At 38.1% G+C, this 23,885-nt stretch overlaps 1 protein-coding gene across 3 annotated transcripts in view; it reads left to right on the forward strand.

Moving 5' to 3' along the window:
- The window catches only part of LOC126468751 (uncharacterized), a 79,165-nt gene extending 71,688 nt beyond the window's left edge, over positions 1-7,477 (forward strand). For all 3 annotated transcript variants that reach the window (XM_050096576.1, XM_050096577.1, XM_050096575.1), the window contains one exon: positions 5,807-7,477. In XM_050096576.1, coding sequence (XP_049952533.1) covers positions 5,807-6,068 — 262 coding nt within the window. In that variant the 3' untranslated portion in view covers positions 6,069-7,477. The remainder of the gene's footprint in view (positions 1-5,806) is intronic.
- The last annotated feature ends 16,408 nt before the right edge of the window (positions 7,478-23,885 follow it).

Here is a 23,885-nt window from a genome sequence, read left to right on the forward strand (position 1 = left end):
GGATAAACATCAAATTATTAACCACCCCGGACATAAAACCTTTCCCCAGACCAAAGAAACAAAGCACCACTTGGATTTTAGGTTAAACATGTATGCAGTAATAGAACAAAACCAAGAAGATATCATGCAATACCTCTCGCACTTATGGGAGGAAAACAATAAAGCTATAAGATCCAAGAGGTACAAAGCAGAATTCTCGAACTTCCTGAGAATCGCCATAGAAGCAGCCTACAAGAGAGCCATGCCAACCCCCCCTGCCGCCTGCCGTCACTGCCAACCTGACCGCCATGGATGGAGCCCAGCTGAGGGAGGGCAGCGGCCCACGGCAACGCCCACCGCTGCTCCAGCCCACCACTGCAGATGGTGCCATGCCTACCAGCCATCCCAGAAAAACCAGCAAAGTGCTTCTGTGAAGTTCTCTTTCAATGCCCACGCTGGGAATAGTTAAAGTGAAAGCAAAAGCAAAATCACCCTTCTTACACCAAATCAATAATAAGCAAATAATCAGTTGCCAAGTCTATGTCCTTTTGTTTTCTAATACATTAGAAAAATATTGTCCACATTTATCGCTGCCAAAAAACTCATAATTAAAAACGATCAAGTCCATTATCACGACACAGCAAGACACAAATTTGACAAAATTTCAATACAAATGGAAAAGGTTTTAGAAATGAAATAAATGAACTCAACACAGTAATGCAATAAAAACAATAACTATGAAAATGTAAAACTGAAAACAAAATGTAATGAATTTTAAAACTAAACTTATATCTACTATATACCTTTGAATTGAATAAAGTTTTAAGTACTGTTAAAAAAAAAAAATTCCCTGTGGGGTCAGTGATTTTCACCTGCCCCCAAGATGACTGGGAGGTGTTGTGTCATCTTCATCATCATCATTCATCCCCATTACGGTCAGAGGAAGGCAACAGCAAACCATCTCCATTAGGACCTTACCTAGTATGGTGGTGCGAGTCTCCCGCATCATTCCCCTACGCTCTGTCAAGAAGCATGGGACTTCATTTCATTTCATATCCAGTGAATACAAATTAATGTTATTCTTAAGTGTTCAGATTGTGTTTAAGGTCTAGACATCAGATAAAGAGATTATAGAGCACAATATTGTTCTTTGTGGGCTTTGGACCTTTAGGCACAGATCAAATTAATGTTGCATTTGAGTGGGAGATAATGAGACATGTGCAACAGACAACCATACACTTTTATGGACACCATATTAATTGTGGTCTGCTACCCCACATTTTTCAGTAAACACTCCACAAAAAAGTCATTATCAGAAACTCAGTTTACACAACACAGAGACAGTATTTGAAGAAGAGTCAGGATATGCACATCAATCTTTTACCACAGCCTTGATTTTGTATTCACAATAGTTAGTTTCACCAACTCACATTCAGACTCTCACCATCTGACAACCTAGACCTAAGGCTATGCTCCAGATCACTTTGTCATCACAACCATGATTTCATCTTTGGAGGGGGAAGAGGTCTGGGCAGTTTTCACTCCTCAGCAAATAGGAACAGTTTATAATCACTCCCACTGGTGGTAATTCTTAGACTGGTGGACAGTCAGTTCCTCTGGCCAGTGATGATAGAGTGCACAAAGTGAATGTGACTAAACAGAAGCACAGTCCAGAGGGTAGCGAAAGTCATCCTAAACATGCACCAACAACACAGATAGTGATCCAGATTGAAAAACATAAACACAGAAATGTCAATCACTGCACTATCAATGTTGCATATCAAAGGCTTGAGAGAACAGCGAGAACTGCTGGACAAGTGCGGAACCGCATCAGTAGATAGACTCACGTGACATCGTGATATGCCCGTGGCAGTGGGTGAATTAATGCATCTGCCAGATGCATGAAAAAACTTTACAGCATGGCATCATTGTGTAAACTAAACTATGGAGGTACAAAATGGAAACACATAACCTATGTGGTACACTAATATGGTATCATTTATTACATCTGCAACAGTGTATGTGGGCATACGTCTTGGGTACTTGTGATTCTGACTGCATGTTTTGTGCATTGGAAATGTATTATTCAAGTGCTAGGGCAACAGAATGGCATAGCAGAAATGTCTTGATGACTTCATACATGACTGGATTATTCAATGGAAAATCTGGGGTGGATAACGACAATGTTACAAGAAGGATAGACTGCCACTCACTATATAGTAGAGATAGTGAGTCGCAGACAGGCAAAACAAAAAGACTGTCAAACAAGTGAACTTTTGACCAAATGGTCTGATTCTAAGGTAGACAACACACACACACACACACACATATATATATATATATATATATATATATATATATATATGGTTATAATAGAGGGAAACATTCCACGTAGGAAATATATATCTAAAAACAAAGATGATGTGACTTACCAAATGAAAGTGCTGGCAGGTCGACAGACACACAAACAAACACAAACATACACACAAAATTCAAGCTTTCGCAACAAACTGTTGCCTCATCAGGAAAGAGGGAAGGAGAGGGAAAGACGAAAGGATGTAGGTTTTAAGGGAGAGGGTAAGGAGTCATTCCAATCCCGGGAGCGGAAAGACTTACCTTAGGGGGAAAAAAGGATGGGTATACACTCGCACACACACACATATCCATCCACACATATACAGACACAAGCAGACATATTTAAAGACCAGACATGTCTGCTTGTGTCTGTATGTGTGGATGGATATGTGCGTGTGTGCGAGTGTATACCTGTCCTTTTTTCCCCCTAAGGTAAGTCTTTCCGCTCCCGGGATTGGAATGACTCCTTACCCTCTCCCTTAAAACCCACTTCCTTTCGTCTTCCCCTCTCCTTCCCTCTTTCCTGATGAGGCAACAGTTTGTTGCGAAAGCTTGAATTTTGTGTGTATGTTTGTGTTTGTTTGTGTGTCTATCGACCTGCCAGCACTTTCGTTCGGTAAGTCACCTCATCTTTGTTTTTATATATATATATATATATGGTTTTTTTTTTTTTTTTTTTTTTTTTTTTTTTTTTTCCACGCAACCACAACTCACACACACATGACTGTTGTCTCCAGCTGCCAAAGCTGAATGGTGAACAACTGCCAAGTTTGCTTCAGCAGCTAGAGACAGTGTTCATGTGTGTGTGTTGTAATTGCATGAATGTGTGTATAAGTTGTCTACTTTAGAACAAGGCCTTTTGGCCAAAAGCTCACTTGTCTAGCAGTCTTTTCGTTTTGCCTATCTATGACTCAACATCTCCACTGTATGGAGAGTAGCAATCTTTCCTTTTCATAAAATTGTTATGATAGCATTGCTGGCAGATTAGAGGCCAACCATTCAGTGCAATGTTGGCTAGGAGTTGAATGCTGTCCAAGCTGTCTTATTACAGGCATGGTGAAGATTCCAGGAAGTAGGAATCATTCAGTGGCTGTAAGGGCCAGGTAAGCCATATATTACAACCCACCATCAATATTTTAAAAATATTGCAAGTGCCTGAAGACATCAAAGTGACATATCACATGGCCTGGCTAGAAACCTCATGGCAGCCTCTTCTGGCATGTGACATATTGTTGACTTAGGTTGTTTTCCTTCAAAGGCACTGCATCATTCAAGAAATGTGGTATCCTGCCCACTGTGTGAACACAGGGATGGGAATGAAATGAATGAATGAATGAATGGTGTTGGATCTGTTCACATATACATCACAGTTTAGTCTAGAGAGTAATTCTTGCCAAATGGGACTTGATGCATTTCTGTCAGTTCTGTAGAAAAGGGAGAGTGTAGTGGACAAAAGTTCCCATTGGTGTGAGCATGTGCACCGCTGCATATGTTTCCTTAGGAGTACTGTGATGACTGATATCCAATAGGGCTGACACCATGCAGACCAATATTTATTCCTTTTTTTGGTGCTTATGGACATGTGTTCTGTCTGATGAATAATGATGGCATACCACATAGGACTGGTGTGGTAGACAAGTACCTGCAGCATAAAGACATCACATATATAGAGTGAGAGCTCTTTGAACTTCAATTTCATTGGTATGAAACGCTCAAGACTGAGGAATCACAGCCTAATACCACCACCATGGAGCATTGCTGACCTTGGGAGGGTGCCTTTAAAGTAACAGCTCATCCACATTGCTAACAGTTCTCCAACTTGCTGGGCTCTATAGAACACAATGAGTGAATGAATGAATGGGGGGCATTATCACAAGCTGGCATTTTCTGTATTGCCGTGTGATGCTATGCCATCACAGGGAGGACACAACATTTAGTAAAAGCTACCCATTGCCTGCACCCAGTTTTCTTGTGTATCTTGTACCCGTCTCCCTATATCCTGCGTCAGAATGTTACCAGGTCACGTATTTGTCTATCCATAGTCACTGTACCTCACATTACTTGAGGAATCTCAAAGAGCTCATAACTTATGGATATGAGCTTATGTTTTTAACAACTGGGCCTACAAAACACCTGTAATGCTCATCTCTTATGTTGATGGCATTTACACCTACCTTTTCTACTGTATGTAACATTACAGTTCTGTATGAGATTATTGGATATCTTGAATGCAGTATTTTAGTGAAATATGATTATATGTTCTCCTTACACATTCTGTGAATATTAGCCCCCTATTTGTATCTCCATGAGGAGGTTGCATGGGACTGGTGAAATTTGTGGTGTACATTAACTTTTCTTAGCTCATTAAATGTGGACCAGAATTTGTTTATTTCTTTGGAGACATAAACAATGAATGGCTTTACTTTGAAGAGAATTCCATCACTTGACTTCCATGTCTTTATTAGACAATGACCATTTTGTGTGTCATCCAGCACCTGTTCTTCCAGTTGAGAGATGTGAGAGTTGACAAACAGTAGGATGCATACTGATGCCAGTAACTAATCAATAATTATTAAAATGCTGGGAAAGTGGGTAATTAAGATTAGTGACAGCACATGAAATTCTTGCTACAAATACTTTTAGATAGTATACACAATGATTTGCAATTATGCAGCAAAATTTATCTTGCTAAAAAATACTGATGCTTTCCTCCACTGGTCCATAAAAGAATATAGGCACTGGGCATCCCTACTGCAAATTAATCTACTTAACGTGGAATTCAGATATGCTGACGCCTTATAAGATGATGCTATGAACTATGGTTAGCAAGGGAGCTACATCTTATCTCATTACCTTCTTCATTAGAAAATTGAGAAAACAAGTACTTTTTTCTAGTATTTTGATAGAAAATACTGAAAACTAAGTTGAACACTTCTGAAACTTATGCAACGAATCCTATATTACCTTACTTGACATTTTGCATATTCTGTCATCAGCTAATGATGTTTTAAAGTTTCTGAAAGGTTTATGAGCTAATGAAATATTTAGAATGTTTAAAAATGTGTTAATTCATGCTTGAAGTAAAATAATTGTTGTAGAACTGCTAAAATTATAACAATTAATGAGATTGAGGACAGAAAATTCTTTTTGCAAAACTCAAAAAATATGTTTGAAAGCCTTAGTAACACGGTAGATTGCTCTCATCTAGTTATCAAAGTCACAAGCATAAATATCTAATATCAGGTATCTTTCATAAGGAATGTTTTTAGTATATGCAGGAGAGACTATAAAAGGAGAAAGTGATGTAACATGCTCTTGCATTTTAAATTTTGCGTATGGTAATAGTATGTTCCATTAAATCTCATGATGATATTATTTGTGTAAGTTTGACAATTCAGGTTAAGAGCTTTAATTCAATTTAAATTATTCTCTCAAGTTAAAAAAAATTCATTTCAGTTTTATACATTTTCAGGTATCATAATGTTTGGGCAGCAAGTGACTATGCATTGGAAGAATGTGTGATGCCACTGATTCAACAGTATCGTATGCTACAACAGTTTCCTTTGGCATCTCATAAACAATTAGCAGACACACCAACATGTGCCGTGTGTCTCGATGACATGCGCATTCTTGCAACCCGAGTGACTCCTTGTGGTCACCTATTTCATGCAAGATGTCTGCGTCGATGTCTCCTACTTAGCAGGCTCTGCCCATTATGCAAGCAAGTTATGTAATTTTTTGACTAATAATATACTTGTTTGTGTGCTGTTTCAGGCTTGATTATACTTTATCAAACTTCTCTTTGACTGGTGTTCCCAATGCAGAATCATGAAATTTCACATAAGTTCTCACGTCATAATTGATCCTTCATTTTGGAGGTAGTAATAATTGCAAACGCCTTTACTGTGGCATGGAGTGAAGTGGGTTGTGGCTGTCAATATAGTTGGGGAATATGGTTAAGTGTGTTCGGGAAGGTAATACAGCATAGTGATATTTGTGTTTGTCATTCATAGTATGAGGCATAAGGCTGATGTGATGCTCTAGTGAAAACAATTCAGCTAATCAAAAGTCATCCTCAGGAAAAAGTGTATTACCATGTAGCATTATGTAGGTTTACCAGCAGCTGCAGAAGTTTAGGTTTGCAAGTATTACATTTGAGAGTTGTAGATGACAGGTGATCATGATAGCAGAGGACTGCTCATATCTTTATAAATCAGAGCTGTTATCAATAATATTCATGGAGGTGTTACCCACTAGTAGGAGAAGGTGTCTGACCAATGGTACTATTAATACAAATATGAATATAGCTTACATTCACTGTACTGCCACAGAGCAAACTGTAAACATTTCTTCTGTAGAACTTTTATATAAATTCACATTCACAAAGGAATGTTTTCTGTGTGCAGAATGAAAATTATGATGTTAAAATATCAGTCTGATGCCCTTTTAACTGTAAAAAAGTATTTTTATTGTTTTCTGGAATATTACTACTTCCTGGATCTTATTTCTTTGAGATGAAAGGAACTGAATGTAAAGAAAGAACTTTCTGACAGTGTTCAAAAGTTTGAAATGGGGGCTTAATTCTTTTGTCACCCACTGACAAGCAACATATAAATTATTAATACTGAACAGTGTATTAAAGATCTGTAATGATGAAATTTACAGTTATGTTCTGACAAATATATCAATGAAAACAATCAATTTTTGATAAAATAATTTAATTGGATAGATTGGATTGATTTCCTTCTCATCGCATCTAGTCAGTCTCTCCTGACCTGTGGTTCTGAGTGGCTTTCCCAAACTCTATCCCTTTTCCTAGACCTCTCCAGTCCTTTTCCTTCACTTCTCTTCCTCCCACTTCAACCCTTCTTCTGCCTGAAGAAGGACCTTCTACCCCTCTTCCTGTAGAAGGAGCCACTGGCTCTGAAAGCTTGCTTAATTATAATGTTTTCTTATATGTGTGTTCAGCCACAGCTTGTTGCATAGATTTTTATTTGTCCAATTAACTTATTTGATAAATCTATCACAACACACAAATTCAGATCTGAAATAGAATGTTTCAGCTGTGACTTAAATGCAACGTATTGTTTCTGTAAATGCTTCAAGAGCCATATACAAAATAAAAATGTGTTTTTGTCTCAAACACCACTTATATTTGAACAACATGTTTTTAAAAGTCAACTTGAGATTTAACAATTAATGTGCGCAGTGTTTTTATAGAGTTTCTTATTTTTCCCATTAACCTTAAAGGCAACAACACATTTACTGTAATGACATGGTCAGAAGTCCAAATCTTCACACCTTATCAGCCATGTTGAGAAAGCCTGCGAGATGAGAATGTTAAATTACATTTTATGCATTTGATGAAAAGAATAGAAAAGGGGCAAGGAGAGTAGGATAATTACTATCTCAGTAGCTGATACTGACCACAAAATTGTCTGCTTGTCCATGGAGAAATACTGTAGCCCCATTCATTAACAAACCAGCCTTCTTTGCTTCATAATATATTCCATTACTGAAACATAACAAAAATTCTTGCACAAGTATTATTGCATACATGAAAGAAAGCCATATTCATATTCTCACATTAATACACCCCTTGACATGTGCATAGTATGAAACTTACACAATAGTTAGTCTACTATTTTTTGTTAAAACATGAAAGATAGATACTGCCTGATACAAAAAGTGTGTAAAAAAATATTTCCTTTGGCAATAGTTGTAAAATGATTAACTGGGGGACCGTATACTTAGAGAAGGGTCACTCTGAAAATTTTGAGGAAGTAGTGGTAATTCCCACTTTTCCAGAAACTCAACTGCACATGTTTTAAAAATAACTTACTTGAGTTGTATCCACTGGTAAATTCTCTCAAACCATTTCATGATGGCTCCTCAACATTTCTTCTTGGTAAGGTGGGAAGGAAGATTAGAGTTTAACCTTGTCAGTTCAAGGTCATTAGAGACGTAACAATAACTTTTCATTTATCAGAAATGATTTGGGATAATATCTGTACTCTACAAACCACCGTGAAGTGCATGGTAGAGAGTACTTCCCATTGTACCATGTACTAGGGTTTCTTCACATTCTACTTGCAAATGAAGTGCAGGAAGAATTGTTTAAATGCCTCTCTGCTAATGTAAATAGTCATTTCTTGTCTTCACGCTCTCTGTAGGAGCAATATTTGTGGAGGTGCACTATATTCTTAATACCAGTTCTTGAAACACTGTAAGTTTGTTTTGGGAAGATCATTATCATCTATCTTCAAGTGTCGGCTGGACAGGATTTTCAGAATTTCTATGACTTTCTTCCATGAGTCATATAAACCTGTGACCATTCTTATTGCCCCTGTTTATATACATTTGTTATTCCCTACATGGTGTAACAGAGAATTGGAAACTGTTATACTGATGCCTCTTCTTTAGTCTTCTTCTTGCTTCTTGTTTATCCTGGCTTCTTGAGATCTCTTGTGAAGAGACACGATACAACAAGTTCAGTAGTGGTGTGGGACAATCAGTGAAGTTACACAACAGTTAGTAATTAAACTTTGGAAACCGCCAGTTTATTGGCATTTCTGGAAATAAAATCACTCTCATACGGTCAGCAAATTTCGTGTAATGGTTTGTATGTGTAATGGGACTTATTACATCGCAAATCGTTCTAATGAATTAATTAATCTGCATTACAGTGTTGCTAAGCAGTGTGATCAACAAGGTGTCTCAATTAAAACAGAACCTTGATAGTTTGAATAAACTTTCAGTTCATTTTTGTCAAAATTAGCACTTGTCTCAAAATTAATTTCCAACTTCATGCATTAAGTCCAAGTGTGTTTGCAACTATTGTACGCGATTCGCTGGACAGCTCGATCACACACTAGTGTATAACATATTTCAAATCGAGTGCGCACGTTTCCGTTTTTCCTAATAGGCTAAATGACTCTTTTGTAATGCTGTGATATGTCTGTCTCACGAAAGTCTAAATGAAACTGGATTTGTCTCCATACGAGTCACAATCACAAAAATAAAATTCACCGTGCAGGTCAGCAAACTGTACACATGCACTTTTTTACTCATCTCAGAGTAAAAGCCACACATAAATTCACACTTTTTCATGCTTACGAAATTCAAAACACCTTTATATTAAACAGATAATTTATGGCCTGCAATTACTAATTAACATTTCCCATTCTAAATAAACTTCAATAACTTGTATCTCATAATCAATAAAATTTATCACCTGAAAGAAACTATTAGTATGCTAAAACAGATTCAGATTACAGTCAACTCGTGTCTAGATGATGATGTCATGAATCGATACTTGCTTGGAATGAACGAAATACCTATACTGAAAAATACTGTCCATTGAGTAATTTACTGACTTTTATAACAAATTTGGCACACCTAGCATCACTACGCTGTCACACTGCTGTTCTTACTGCCTTAACAAATACAGGTGAGAAAATGACATAATTAAATGTAATGCATGTAAAGGCAATTGATTTTTATTCATATATTTAATTTGTATCATACTACAGCTGTTTATTGCATGAATGTTTCTTTTCTCTGTTTCATATTGAGATCAGGGGGAATGCAGTACTCCGACAGTAAAGTCTTCACTGCAGTGGACAGAGATATTGTCCTGTCCATTGCGATATCTGAAGCAACCACCAGTATTAGCAAGAAGATCCTGCTGGCAACTGTTGCAAAACTCTAGTTTTCACAGGGCATTGTTGGAACTAGCACAGCTAAATAAGTAACTCTGAATATGAAAAATGCAGGAATAATTTTAACATCCGTAGCTACATAGGATAGCACATTACAGTATATAATTAAGGTAATGCCACAGAGTATACAAAGCATAGTCATAGAGGTCTATTACACTCCATGCAGTACACTTTGCCGCACACACATTCGCATATGAAATATGTAGTTCATATATCCCAACACCCCACTTTGAACAGATATTTCGGAAGTTTCTTTCACAAGTCAAGCAATATTTTCTCACTATTTTCCAAAATTTCTCCTTGTTCATAGGTTTGGTTAATAGATCAGCCAACATCTCTTCCGTGCATAAACAATCTATTTCAATATTCCCTTGTTCTGTGTGATCCCTTATAAAATGGTGCTTTATATCAATTTGTTTAGTGCTGGCACTAGGAACATTATTTTTGGCTAAGTTTATAGCTCCCTTGTTGTCACAGAATACTGATATTAGGCTCCATATCACTTATTTAAGTCCTAATCCACAATGCTTCTTGAACTGATGTTTGACAGAGGCATATACTCAGCTTCTACAATGCTCAAGGCTACTGTTTTCTATCTTTTACAGGACCAGAGTGTAAGTCCTCCCATTAATCTAAAACAACATCCAGTAATTGAATGTCTGCTCTCCAGCTCACTTCCCCAGTCTGCATCACTATAGCCCTCAAGTTCTATGTCTTCCTTTTTATGGTACCCTACTGGCCGAAAGCTTTACTTGTGACAGTCTTTTTGTTGTGCCTGTCCGTGGCTCAGCATCTCCACTATATGGTTGTTGGTTGTTAACTTGGTTCATGGTTCTATAGGTGTAGAAATGGGTTTACAGTCACTCATGCCAAACTTTTCAAATTTTCTTCGCATAAAATCATTGGTCTATGCGTAACTCTTCTGTCTTCTTATTTTTAAAAATTTTCATACCCCAATTTTACCTCTCCCAAGTCATGCATGTTAAACTTGGTTCTTAATTGTCTTTTACAATTGTTCATCTGTTCTTCACCTTTATTTAGAATGAAGAAATCATACACCCATATAACCACAATCGTGGTCTCTTCTTTACTTCTTCTATAATACTGACCAGGATCTGTCTCTGGTTGTTTCATACCTATCTTTAGCAAGGTTTCATGCAGGCATCTGTTCCAGCAGTAGCCACTCTGTTTCAGCCCATAAATACTTTTCTTCAATTGCCAAATCTTCCCTTTTTCTAGACAAGTTTTTCTAGTTTCTTCTGGTGGGATCACATACATTTCTTCATCTAATTTCCCATTTAAGTAAACTGTTTTACTTCCATTTGGTGAATTAGTGAATTTTCTTTTATTGCCAGGGCTAAAAGATATCTGAGTGGTTCCTATTTTACCACTGGCAAAAACATTTCTCTGTAGTCCATCCTTTCCTTTTGTGAACTTCCCTTGAATACAAGTCACGCTTTATATTTTGGTGCAGCACTCTCAGGAATTTTTATGTTAAACACCCATCACGATTGTAACTGTTCTTTCCTTTCTGATATATCAACCCATTCAGAAGTTTCGTTTTGACAAAATGATTCTAATTCTCTTTCCATAGCTTCTCCCCATTGTTAAGAATTCAGACCACTCAGAGCCTCTTCAACTGTTGTAGGTCCAGTGTTAAAAGGTTGTTTATGTACATTTAACAATCAGGGTATTCTTTAGGTTTAGGTACATGAAAAGAATGTCTCAAAATAATTTTTCCTCTTCTACATCCTCTAGAACTTCATCATCATAGAGTGTATCTTTGTGCTCATTGCCATCTTCTTCCTCTTCAGCTTCATTTTCTGTATCTTTTCAATTTGAATGAAGTGGTTCTACTTTCTTGATGATCCTCTTTTATTTTGTTCTTATTATTCTCCAAAACTACAACTTCTCTACTAGTGAGTATCTTCTTATTCATTGGATTCATGAGTCAGTACCCTCCAAGTCTTCACAATAGCCTACAAAAATATATTTGTTATACTTTTGGTCTCATTTTCCCGTCAACTGTTTCAGGATCTGTTCCATAACCTCACATCCAATAACTTTTAAGTTTCTTAAATTTGGCTTCTTCCCTGTCGACACTCCATAAGTGTTCTGTTTTTTACTGCTTTGGTAGGCAATCGGTTGATCAAAACGTTTAGGTAGCCCAGCAACAGTTAACTTACTTCTAACTTTTTCAACACTAGTCCTATTTCCTCTGTCTGTGACTCCATTCTGGGTTGGACTGTATCTTGATGGTGGTTTGGTGTCTAATTCCTACATTCTTTAAATGTTTCTTGAATTTTTGATTGGTCTACTCTGTCCCATTATCAGATCTGACAATTTTAATCTTCTTTCTCATTTCTCTTTCTGCCATATTACAAAAATTCTCAAAAATATCACTCACTTGATATTTATAACTTAAAAAATAGTTTATATCTTGAATAGTTGTCTATAAAGGCAATAAAATAATGTCTTCCTCCTATAGATTCACACTACATCAGTCAACAATTATCCATATGTATTAACTGCTAAACTTAAAGGATAATGCACTCTGGTTCCCTTGTAAACATATTTCACAGATTTCTTTACACATACCACAGTCTTCCAGTCCTGTCACTATATCATTTTATAATAATGTGCCTTTTCTGTTTAAGTGTCCAAGTCTTCTGTGTCATAAGAAACCTTTTGCACAGTACAGAGACTGGTTTACAACTTCACCTACATCTTCAGCAGTATCTAACGTGAAAATTTCCCTTACATTTGTCACTGTAGCTATAACTTCCCCATATTGGTCAACTACTCATATTGTTGCTCCATTTATATTGAAGATTACTATGTTTGCCTTCTTGACTATTTCACTTACGGATAACAAGTTAGTTGCATCATTACATAGTAGACATCATCTGACTTAATATTTTCTTGTTCTCCATTTACAGTTATCTTAAGATCAACTTTACCACCAAGCTCACACTGGAACTCGGAGCCATCCACTGTGGGTCTAACCATATGCATTTTATTAAGAACATCATAAAGAGCTGTTTTGTCTCTTAATAATGTACACTGATGCTCCTGAATCTAATACCTATTCTGGTTATCTATACTCATTACTCGAAAGAGTAACTAATGGAGAATGCCTTCTCTTGATCAGCAGTTCTTCTCTCTGGACTATTTGTGTCTTGCTTTTTTTCCTTTGTACTTGGCCTTTGGTTACATTGGGATGCAATGTGACCGATCTTGTGACAGTTGTATCATTTGGCTGGTTTCTTCTTTTTCTTCTTAGAATTAATTGTTGTAGCTGTTTCCTCTTCCAAATGAAGGCACACTGACATACTTTTCATATCCTGCAGGATCTTCACTTTTATGCTGTCTCCTGTAATCGGTATGCCTGAGCTTTCTAACCGCATAATCATGAGTGCATACTTTTCGGGCAGTGCTGCTAGCAATACTGTGCCTACCCACTCATCCGCAATCTTGTATCCAGTGTCCTTTAGTCAATTTGATGTGGATATTATCTTATTGACATACTCATCCATGTTTTTGCAGTTATCCAGTCAAGTGATTATAAGTTCACAGTGTAATCCGACTTTTCTTGTAAGGCCACCATTTTCAGAAGCACTCTGTAACTTGTCCCAAACTTCTTTTGCCATAAAACTTTCTCTATGTGTACATAGTTCACTGAATCAGTCAAGAGTATCAGCTTTGATTCTTGCCTTCAGGTACTTATTTGCGTAATTTTGCTCAGTGGACTTCAGTGTACCATTCACTATGTCCCATACATCATCCTACTGTAAGTATGCTTCCACAGAAAATTTCCATGTAGCATAGTTCTTGTGATCTACACAGCTCTCTATTTGTGGTATTTGTGCTGCAGTCATTTTCACAATTATTTTTACTGGTAGTAAAGACAGTATTAAACTATGCTGCAATTGACTTGTCTCAGTAGCTTTCCCTACACACTTCCAGGACTATTCTGATGATATTTCCTTCTATATGTCAAAATATGTATTGTGAACGCATTCAATGGTACCAGGAACCATAACTTGTTGGAACTAGCAAAGCAAAATAATTAAATCTGAATATGAGAAATGCAGGAACAAGGCAAGCTATATTTTAACATCCATAGCTACATAGAGCACCACATTACAGTATGTTGTTAAGGTAATGCTACAGAGTATACAAGGCACAGTCATAGAGGTCTATGACAATCCATGTAGTATACTATGCAACTCATAAATTCACATATGAAATATATTGTTCATATGTCCCAACATGCATGAATAAGTGATATTATAATAAAGAAAAAAAATCTAATTGTACTTGAAATGATGTAAAGGGTAGCCTGCCTATGGTCGTCTGCTACTGAGAACATACGGTATATATTGTCCTATGTATTAGAAGTCATCAAAAGTGTATAGAGTTGAAAGTTAATTTCATGTAGTATTTACTCCTGAAGTAATAAGGCTAATTTATTTTCAGATGAAGATTAAAGACAGATTTATATGTTGCCAAAGTTTTGAAGTATAATAGTGAAAGATTTCTTTAGTAAATCTGCAGATACATTGTATTGGAAAGACACTTGAATGGAAAAAAGAGATTCATTATCTTCTCAAAAATCAAACACACACACACACACACACACACACACACACACACACACACACACACACACACACACACACACACATATTAACTTTCATCTCTATACACTTTTATTGCTTTCTAGTGCATAAGACAATATGCATGCTGACAACAGCAGATGGACTGACACTTTACAGCATTACAATTTCATTACAAGGACAACTAGATTTTCCCTTTTTCTTTTAATTAAAATATCATTGAGTGATACGCAGCTAAAACCACAATTTCGCAACAGTCACTGGCAGGTTCTTGCTCTTGCTGACCTCTGCTTCATTTGTGGCAGCAGCAAAGACTCCACTGTTGGTGTATAGCATCGTCCTTGGTTTCAACATGAAACAAGGAAAACAAACATCCATGATGCAGTAAGATACAAACTTAGTATATGAATTCAAATTATTTACATTTACATGCATTAAATTTAATTACATCATCATCTCACCTGTACTCGCTAAGACAATAAGAACAGCAGTGTGATAGCTTCCAATATTCTGTTACCCCAAATTTCCCTCTTGCCAACCTAGCGATACAGGTGACAAAATTGTCACTATATACATGGTTAATGGCTAATGGTTTTTATATCTATGTTATAGAACTACAGGCTCCAGGAGTAATGTAATATATTCACCCTAAAATTTCTGTCAAAAGATGCTATTTTTAGCAAACTTTAACCATCTATCTTTTGAAATATTGATTCATAAATTCTATTACTCATAGCACACAAAATAAACACCTGATCTTAATTTACTCCTTAACAAATTTTCACTTTCCTGATTGAACATTAATTCTGCTACAGAGCACAGAGCTTGTAATAACATCATTTCTGTCTCATTACTTCATGCCTTCCAGGTTGAATATTCAATAAACACCCTTACATTCTTGTGTATGTTATTTATGGCTCCTGGGCAAAATAAGTTTTTGACAGCTAATTATATCTAAAAACGTTACACCTTCAATGTGAAATTGTACATGGTTACAGTTCCTGTTTAAAACCAATTTACACCTACTGGGTGAACATTGCAAATATTAAATTCTCAAAGTTTTAACACTTCTTATGGTGTCTGTATTAAATTGGCAAACTTAAGTACTACTGGTTATAACACATTATATGTCTATTAGGCAGAATGTCCACAGAGAATTCAGTAAATTAGCACCACATAAAATGCCTCTTGGATGAGATTGTTACTACTTGTGCCCATACCCATAATTAATATGCAGATCAGAATGTCAACAGTAAAAAGAAATATATATAAATATAATAGAATATCACCATCAAGATGACACAATGAGTTGCAGACAGGCACAGTGAAAAGACTGTTACATATAAGTTTTTGGTCAAAACCTTCTTCAGAAAAGAGAAATGCCCACATATACAAACAAGCACACCTCACATGTAAGACTGCTACCTCCGATGTGTTTAGACCAGCATTCTACAACAACAAATGTATAAATAACTTCTATGCTTCAGTCTACTATTAAAGTATTGTGAACATAAAGAATCAGTTTCTTTAATAGCTATTCTCTGAGAGCTGAGACTAATATTTGAATTAAAACAGCAATATTTAAACCTGTCAGTACTATAAAATGGTAGGACCTTCCTTCGAAAAGGTACACCATATACTTTATGGAATCTGGATGCAAGGAGACCTACCATTAGCCATCTGTCAGATCTATACTATTAATATATTTAGCCACATTCTATCTAATTAAAAAATTTTCCATAGGGATGGAGTGATCTCTCTCCATGTTGATGATTTGGTTTAGTGTCCTTGCATCAAAAACCAAACCTGCACCCCCTCCAGGTTTCCTTACAGATAAAAGTGGGTTATCAAAAGCACTTTGTGATTGTTCAGTAATACCTTGATCTATCATTTTTACAATTTCTCTCACAGCTGCTTCTTTTAATGCTAATGGTATAAGATATGGACAATTAAAGAAAGGAGTTGAGGTCTTGATTTTTAATTTATATTTGTATCCCCTGATGGCTCCAGATTTATCAGAGAATATGGGGCTAAATTTTAACAACAGTGCCTTTAATTGTTTCTTTTCCTCCTTATGTAATGAACTATCCACATTACATTTGTTTTCTGTCTCCTACTTGATACTATTGATGGGATAGTTTGTCACTAATTTCTGTTTCCAAAAGCAAGTTTGTTGAAACAGCCATTTGAACTTGAGTATTTAGTGTAACCTGTACCTGTTCTTCTGAATCCAAAAAATAAACAATCATGTCTTCATCATAGTTTTGTAGGCTCATAAAATGATTGTTGAAATCTAATAAACTTCAGTGTTTTCAAAGCCAGTCAACACCTCATAAAAGAGAAACATTTAAATTTGATACTGCCAGAAAAGAATGGATAAATACTTCCTCTTTTATACTAAAGGTGAGTAACACTTCTTCTGTAACTGATTTGCTTTTACACCCAGGGACACTACGACTGATTCTCACAGACAGTAAGACAGGACAATCTCAGTGTTTATGTATATATTCATAAAGGACTTTCACAAGAATACTAACATCACTCCCACAATCTAGGATAATGGTCACCTCAATATTTCCTTTGATTATAGTTTTCCTACAGATAGTATTTCTAACTGAATTGTTTTGCAGTTAACAAAACATCTTGTAAGTTCATATCACTATGTCCTATAAAATTTATAACTAGAGGCCAATTATTATTTAACGTTTGCTGTCCCAGAGATTGGCCCTTACCTTATTATCTCATTAGTTTTCTGGATTTCCAATAATAACTTCCCCTATGGGATGTGGATTTTTCATTATGGTGTGGTTCCCATATATCTTACACATTTTCTTTAGTATCGAAGAATAATGGTTTGGCTTCCCCACCTAGCCCATGTATCAATATAGAGAACACATCAGAAATACTCAGACTCCAGACGAAAACCATGGACCATGCCAAGCATGTGAAGTGGTGCCATCCTCTGATGACTTTTACCAATGTATCCCAGTGCAGAGATTGCCAGCAGTTTTCTCGCTAGTTTCTGAAGCCTGAGTATGATGGCACTGAACAGCAGAGCATATTGACCTTGTGTGATTACGTTTTGAGATTTGGATTTTAACCTGGATTGTTGTAAATATTTAGACAACTGTGCTACCCTTGGACAAGTGTTGGTTATACATTCACCTTGGTATCTTCACCTCTGTGCAGACCTGCCTGTTAATTCTGCTGGTTTCTATGTTGCCACCAGTGCAAGTTGTTATAAGCTGTGTTTTGACCTGTGTAGAGCATGATATAAAACTGGCGACCATAACTTGCTCACTGTGTGAGCAAGTTAAAGCAGAACTAGACAGTTGCAAAATGTGGGTGTTCTCTCATCAGTATCATGTACTCAATGGACTACTCCATGTTTGCTGTTCAGAATGATAATGGATCACTTCTCTTCTGAGGTGATTTTAAGCCTACCTTTAATGCTCAAGCAAATATCAATTTGTACCCACTTCTTTGACAGGAGGAGTTGACTAAATTCATTGGGGGCCAATATTTCTCAAAGATAGACCTCGATGAAACTTACGTTCAATCAGATGAAAGTTTTTAATGCTTAATATGCACTGGGCATGTGTCATTATAATAGGCTGCCATTTGGGGTTTCAAGTGTCCCATGATATTTCAGAGATATCTTGAGCAGCTCATCCAAGTTATACCCAACTGTAATAATCATTTAGACAATTTGTTTGTAACTGGGGTCATGCAGGAGCAGCACCTGTGCAATCTCCAAGAGTGGTTTGAACGTCTCCAAGCCAGTGGTCTATGCTGCCACCTCGACAAATGCACCTTGTTTGTGTTGAGTGTACTTGTGTCATGTATTAAGCTTAACCCAATGCAGGGTTGTGTAGTCGCCATTATTGGCTTACCAGCTCCTAAAAATCTCAAAGATCTACAGTCATTCCATGGCAAAGTAAATTATTACGCCAAGTTTATTGTAAATGCAGCCCAAATTTCCCATCCACTCAATCAGTTGCGTAAAGAAAAGAGGTTAAATTTGTGTAGTCAGAGGTGTGCCAGAAGGCGCTCATGCAACTTAAAAAACGTCTTAGGTCAGCCCCTTGTTTAGCAATATTCTAGTGCAGCATGCATTTGACCCTGGCCACTGACACATTTAGTTTGTTGCATTTGTGTCATGCTATCCCACAAATGCACCAACAGTATAGAACAGCCCATTGCATTTACATCAAAAACATTTAATTTTTCACAAATTGAGAAGCAGGTGTTGGCTATCATTTATGGTTGGAAGTTTCATGTGCCTCTCTGTGGTACAATGTTTCATCTGACCACAAGCCCCTTATTTCACTGTTTGGCCCCAATTTGAAACTTCCCAATAAGCAACAGTGGGCGCTGTTCCTCCGTAACTATACCTAACTGATCCATTATTGGGCCACCACACAGCATTCCAATGCGGATGCACTTTCTCAGTTTCTTGTGGCACAGATACTGAATGTGATAGGCATCAGGAACTGTGCTTTGCCTAAAAGCAAACCAGAAACACACCTTTGATGGATTACTGATTACCAATTACAGCATGCAAAGTAGCAGTAGAAACGGCCTGTGATATGCTCCGCCAAACGGTTTTGTCTGCTCTAGGGTGTGACTGGCTGAAGCATTTCCCAAAGGAGACCAACCGGCACCTATTTTACGGTATGGCAGAGGCTTAACGTCACTGAAAAGATCATTTTGTTGACTGCAGATGATGCTGAATGCCAGGTGCTGGTTCCTCCCACACTCTGCCCCTGCATACACCATCTCCTCCATACTGCACATTGGAGAATGTGCAAAATGAATGCAATAGCACACCGTCATGGGACTGATACTGCCTTGCCTGTGTCCACAACCAGTCCACTCCAGCACATTTGTTCAACCCTTGGATGTGCCCTGACAAACCCTGGCAGAGGTACATATTGATTTCATTGGTCCATTCTGGGGAACTATGTGGTTGCTTATTGTCAATGCCCCATGTAACTTCCCCCCATATTGTGAACAGATAGCTGCAACTACTGCACCCTATCATATTTGTGATGGAGGTGACCCAATCCACCAAGGTTTCTGACAACAGTCCTCAGTTCATTGCATTTGCAATCAGGATGTTTGTCGGCACAGTGGAATTTAGCACCTGACCACTGCCCCTTTCCATACCTTGTCCAACTTGGAAGCCAAGTGGGCTGTCAGGACATACATGACACAGATTCGCAAACTACTGATGACACACAGCTCCAGTGAAGTGTTCACCAGCTTCCTTGGCTCCTACAGATCCGCCCCATGAATGTTCATATCCTTGCTGAAGTTTTACATGGACACAGACTCCAAACAGTGTTCAACCTACTACATACACTCTATGGGGCCATTGCCTATGCACACAGCCATATTACAGTGTGAGCATCTCTGTCTGGGTTTGTACTTTCGGCTGGAACTGCAGATGGACCAAAGGTATTGTTGGCAGTAGGAGGAGGCACATGTTTGAGGCTGATACCAGCCAGGCACCAAAGTCAATTCCGTCTGCCCCATGACATACCAGCCTCCCATTTCTCACTACTGCCAGCTGGGAGTGCTTACTACAGTCACCCAGAGACATATCAACCCCTGCCCTGCTTCTTACTTCTATAACCTCCAGCCTCATTTTAGGTGTCAGCAGGAAGTAGGCAATGACCGGCATTGGGAGCTGATGGGGGTCAAACCCCTTCTTCCATCTTCACCACTTCTAGCTCCCACCCCTCTATCAGTGGCCCCCTTCACTCATCATGGGGAAGTCAAATAATATCAGCCTGTGGTGCCAGGGAGACTGACCCATTGGTCCCCCTCTGCAATTTCTGATGCCCCCTGTCCTGCAGGCTGGCCCAAGCTGCATCCCAGACTCCATCAAACAACCAGCACTCTCCCACCCAGGACGATCACAACGGGGGCCCTTCATGGATGCCTTTAGTGGGCATTCCTACATCCCTCTCTCCCCTTCCTCTGCCAAGATGATAGAGTCTGGGCTTTTGGCCCTATGTGCTGGTTAAAGGGACAAAGGATTTATTATCTGAGAGTGATTTGGATTCCGTGCCTAGCCAAGGTATCCATAGAAAGAAAACTTCAGAGATACTTGTGCTCCAGGTGACAGCCACAGCTCGCAGCACAGCCACCGTGGCATACACGTGAGGTGGCGGTGCCCTCTGATGGCTCTTTACTGATACATCACAGCCCAGTGGTTGCCATTAGTTTTCTCGCAAGACGCTGAAGCCTGAGTATTATGCCACTGAATACCAGAGTATTTTGGCCTTGCCTGATTATATTTTAAGATTTGTATTTTCCCTTGGATTGTGGTATATGTTTAGAAAATTTGTGTTGGTTATTCGTTCACCTCATGATCTGTGCTATCATTCACTTGTGGACTCTCCTGTTTGTTCCACCAGTCTTCACATTGCCACCAGTGTGACTTATTATAGACTGTTTTGACCACATAGAGTTGAACTGAAAAATTTTGAACCATTCCTTTTTGCTCAAGTGTCAGCTTTTATCTCTTAACCTGATAATATTTCTAAATTTTGTACATGGCTGCACGTTCAGAGACCGTGAATAGTTACAATTGAAAGAGAAACAGCCTTCGGTAACTATTTTTAACAAATTAACCTGGTTTCATCACTGCTAGGAGTGTCTTCTCCAGAATTTAAAACATGGTCTGTATTCTATAACATGGTCACAGAATAATTATTCTATAACATGGTCACAGAATGACTAAAAACGTATGATAGGGTATAAGTACAGAATCATCATAAAAGACAGACAGTACTTATATGTCATTTATAAAATAATAAATATGCCAAAATGGCATGGTCTTTGTGACTAATGCCCTTTTGGCATATTTATTATTTTATAAATGACATATAAGTACTATCAGTCTTTTATGATGATTCCTTACTTATACCCTATCATACGTTTTGAGTCATTATTCTGTGACCATGTTATAGAATATAGACCATTTATTGTTTTAAATTCTGGAGAAGACACTCCTAGCAGTGTTTAAACCAGGTTAATTTGTTAAAAATAGTGACAGAGGGCTGTTTCTCTTTCAATTGCTGATAATATTGCCTGCTTTTATCATTATTCCTCCTGAGGCGCATATCCATATGTAGAAGGCATTGGCTGCTGTGGTGTGGGCGGGTCCAGTTCCATCAGTAGGATGGAGGAGGTGAAGGCTCCATCTCCATGGGGTCGTCCCACGGAGCCGTGATGACACCCTCTGGCGGCTGTTGTGGCCACACTGTCCTCGGGATCCGTGAATCTGGGGAAGAGACACAGAAGGATCACCATGCACGTGACAGTGGCTAATTTGATTATGACGTCAGTGCTGCAATCCGTCTGGGCATAAAATTAGATACACTGATGTGCCAAGTCAATGAAGGATCTCACCTCATGCCCACCATCTGCTGCTGCTAAAAACCATGAAAAACACAATGTCATGTGGCACGAAGCAATACTTGTGGCCTTCCTTTGGTGCCAGTTGCCAAGGAGCCTGGAGCATATGGAGCGTGTCCAACGGCGCCGGCTGTGAAGCAGTTTTGCTGGCAAAGGCCCATCTTGTGGATGACCCCAGTGTGTGCACTGTAAAGTTTGCTCATCTGTTGCTTTAGGATTCTGACAAAATGTTCCACTTCACTGTTTGTGGATGGAATGGTGCACTAATTAGATGCTGTATGCCATTGCGTTCACAGTGTGTTTCAAATTCGTTTGACATGAACTGAGGGCCATTGTCTGACACTATGACTTCAGGCAAACAAACTTGCTGTAAGAGTCTACCACAGTAAACCAATGAGTGTTCCAAAAAAGTCCCACAAAATCAATGTGCACAAGTTGCCAAGATGTGCGAATGTATTTTAGTAAAATATTAAAATCTGAATCATCTTCCATGGCCTGTGCAATGTTCCTATAGTTCGGAGGAAAGGATTGAAGCAATTCAGAATCTTGAATATTGATGTGACAACAAGATGCAGCAGAAGTGTAAAAGTCTGTATCATGACCAATCGGAAGACATGAAAGTGCGTCCGCATTACCATATTGAGCTGTCAGATGATACACAATCTCATACTGATATTGAGACAACGACAAAGCCCATCATAGCAATTTTTGGGCAGTTTGTACAGGTACTGGCTTCGTCAGATGAAAGAAGGATTACAATGGCTCAGACACTATGACACCTGAATCATACTGATCTAGAATTTGCACTACATGCTGAAGTGATGGATCTGGCTGTTTCAGAATCTGTTCTCTAAGTCTGACATCAGTTACATTGTACATGATTGCATCATGCAACATATCATCTGAATATAAGGCATCACAAGCACATCTGAATTTGCATTTCCTCGTCATACCCTGCAAATCTGTTACCCACTCACGATAAACCTTTTCTTGCAATGAAAGAATTGGTACCTTGCAGCGACTACATTCACTTGTTGGTCATAATAGTTAGTTAGAGAATCTACAACCTGATCATAGAAAAGCTCACTCAGATTGGTGTTAGGGAACAATTTTTGAATGAGGCAAAAGACTGCACATCTTGCTGTTGAGAAAAAGTTATGTAGTTTCACAGGTCCTGATATGTTGGAAGCAATAATGTGGGCTTGATGTTGTTGCAACCACTTGAGCCATTCCTCCTCTTTTTCATTAAACTGGTGAAAAGGTGATATGGCACTCAGAGCCACAGTTGTATTTTGTGCTGTGTTGGAGCTTGAATGGTTAGTAGCTGCTGTACCGTGTTTAGCAGTGTTGCTAATTGCTGCATCTGAAACTGAAACATCCATGTTAGCTGTGTTGCATCTATCATTTGCAAAGGTGTGGTGCCTGAGCAGGGGGAGGGAGAGGGGGGTTGCTCAATGTGGAATATGCGAATGAAATAAACAGACAATGCAAGCAATAAAAAAAAGCACACAAGCAAAGAAAATTTCTGCAATGGCCACCTGAAAATGCTGATTAGCAAAAACACTATAAGAGACTCAGTTAAAACATGTAAACACACCCCTGCAAAGGAAAGACAAGGTAGAATTAAGGTGCCAGCATAACACAAAAGCCCACGACAAAACAAAATTTGTGGCAGCCAGGCTCTTGATTCTTCTTACACCTCGTTGCCAAATATGTGGTGTTTAGGAAGCCTGGATATTCAGTTCACTAGATAAATCATCAAACCAGTCATATTAATGAATTT

The sequence above is a fragment of the Schistocerca serialis genome, chromosome 1 (assembly GCF_023864345.2).
Source record: "Schistocerca serialis cubense isolate TAMUIC-IGC-003099 chromosome 1, iqSchSeri2.2, whole genome shotgun sequence".
Classification (NCBI taxonomy): domain Eukaryota; kingdom Metazoa; phylum Arthropoda; class Insecta; order Orthoptera; family Acrididae; genus Schistocerca; species Schistocerca serialis.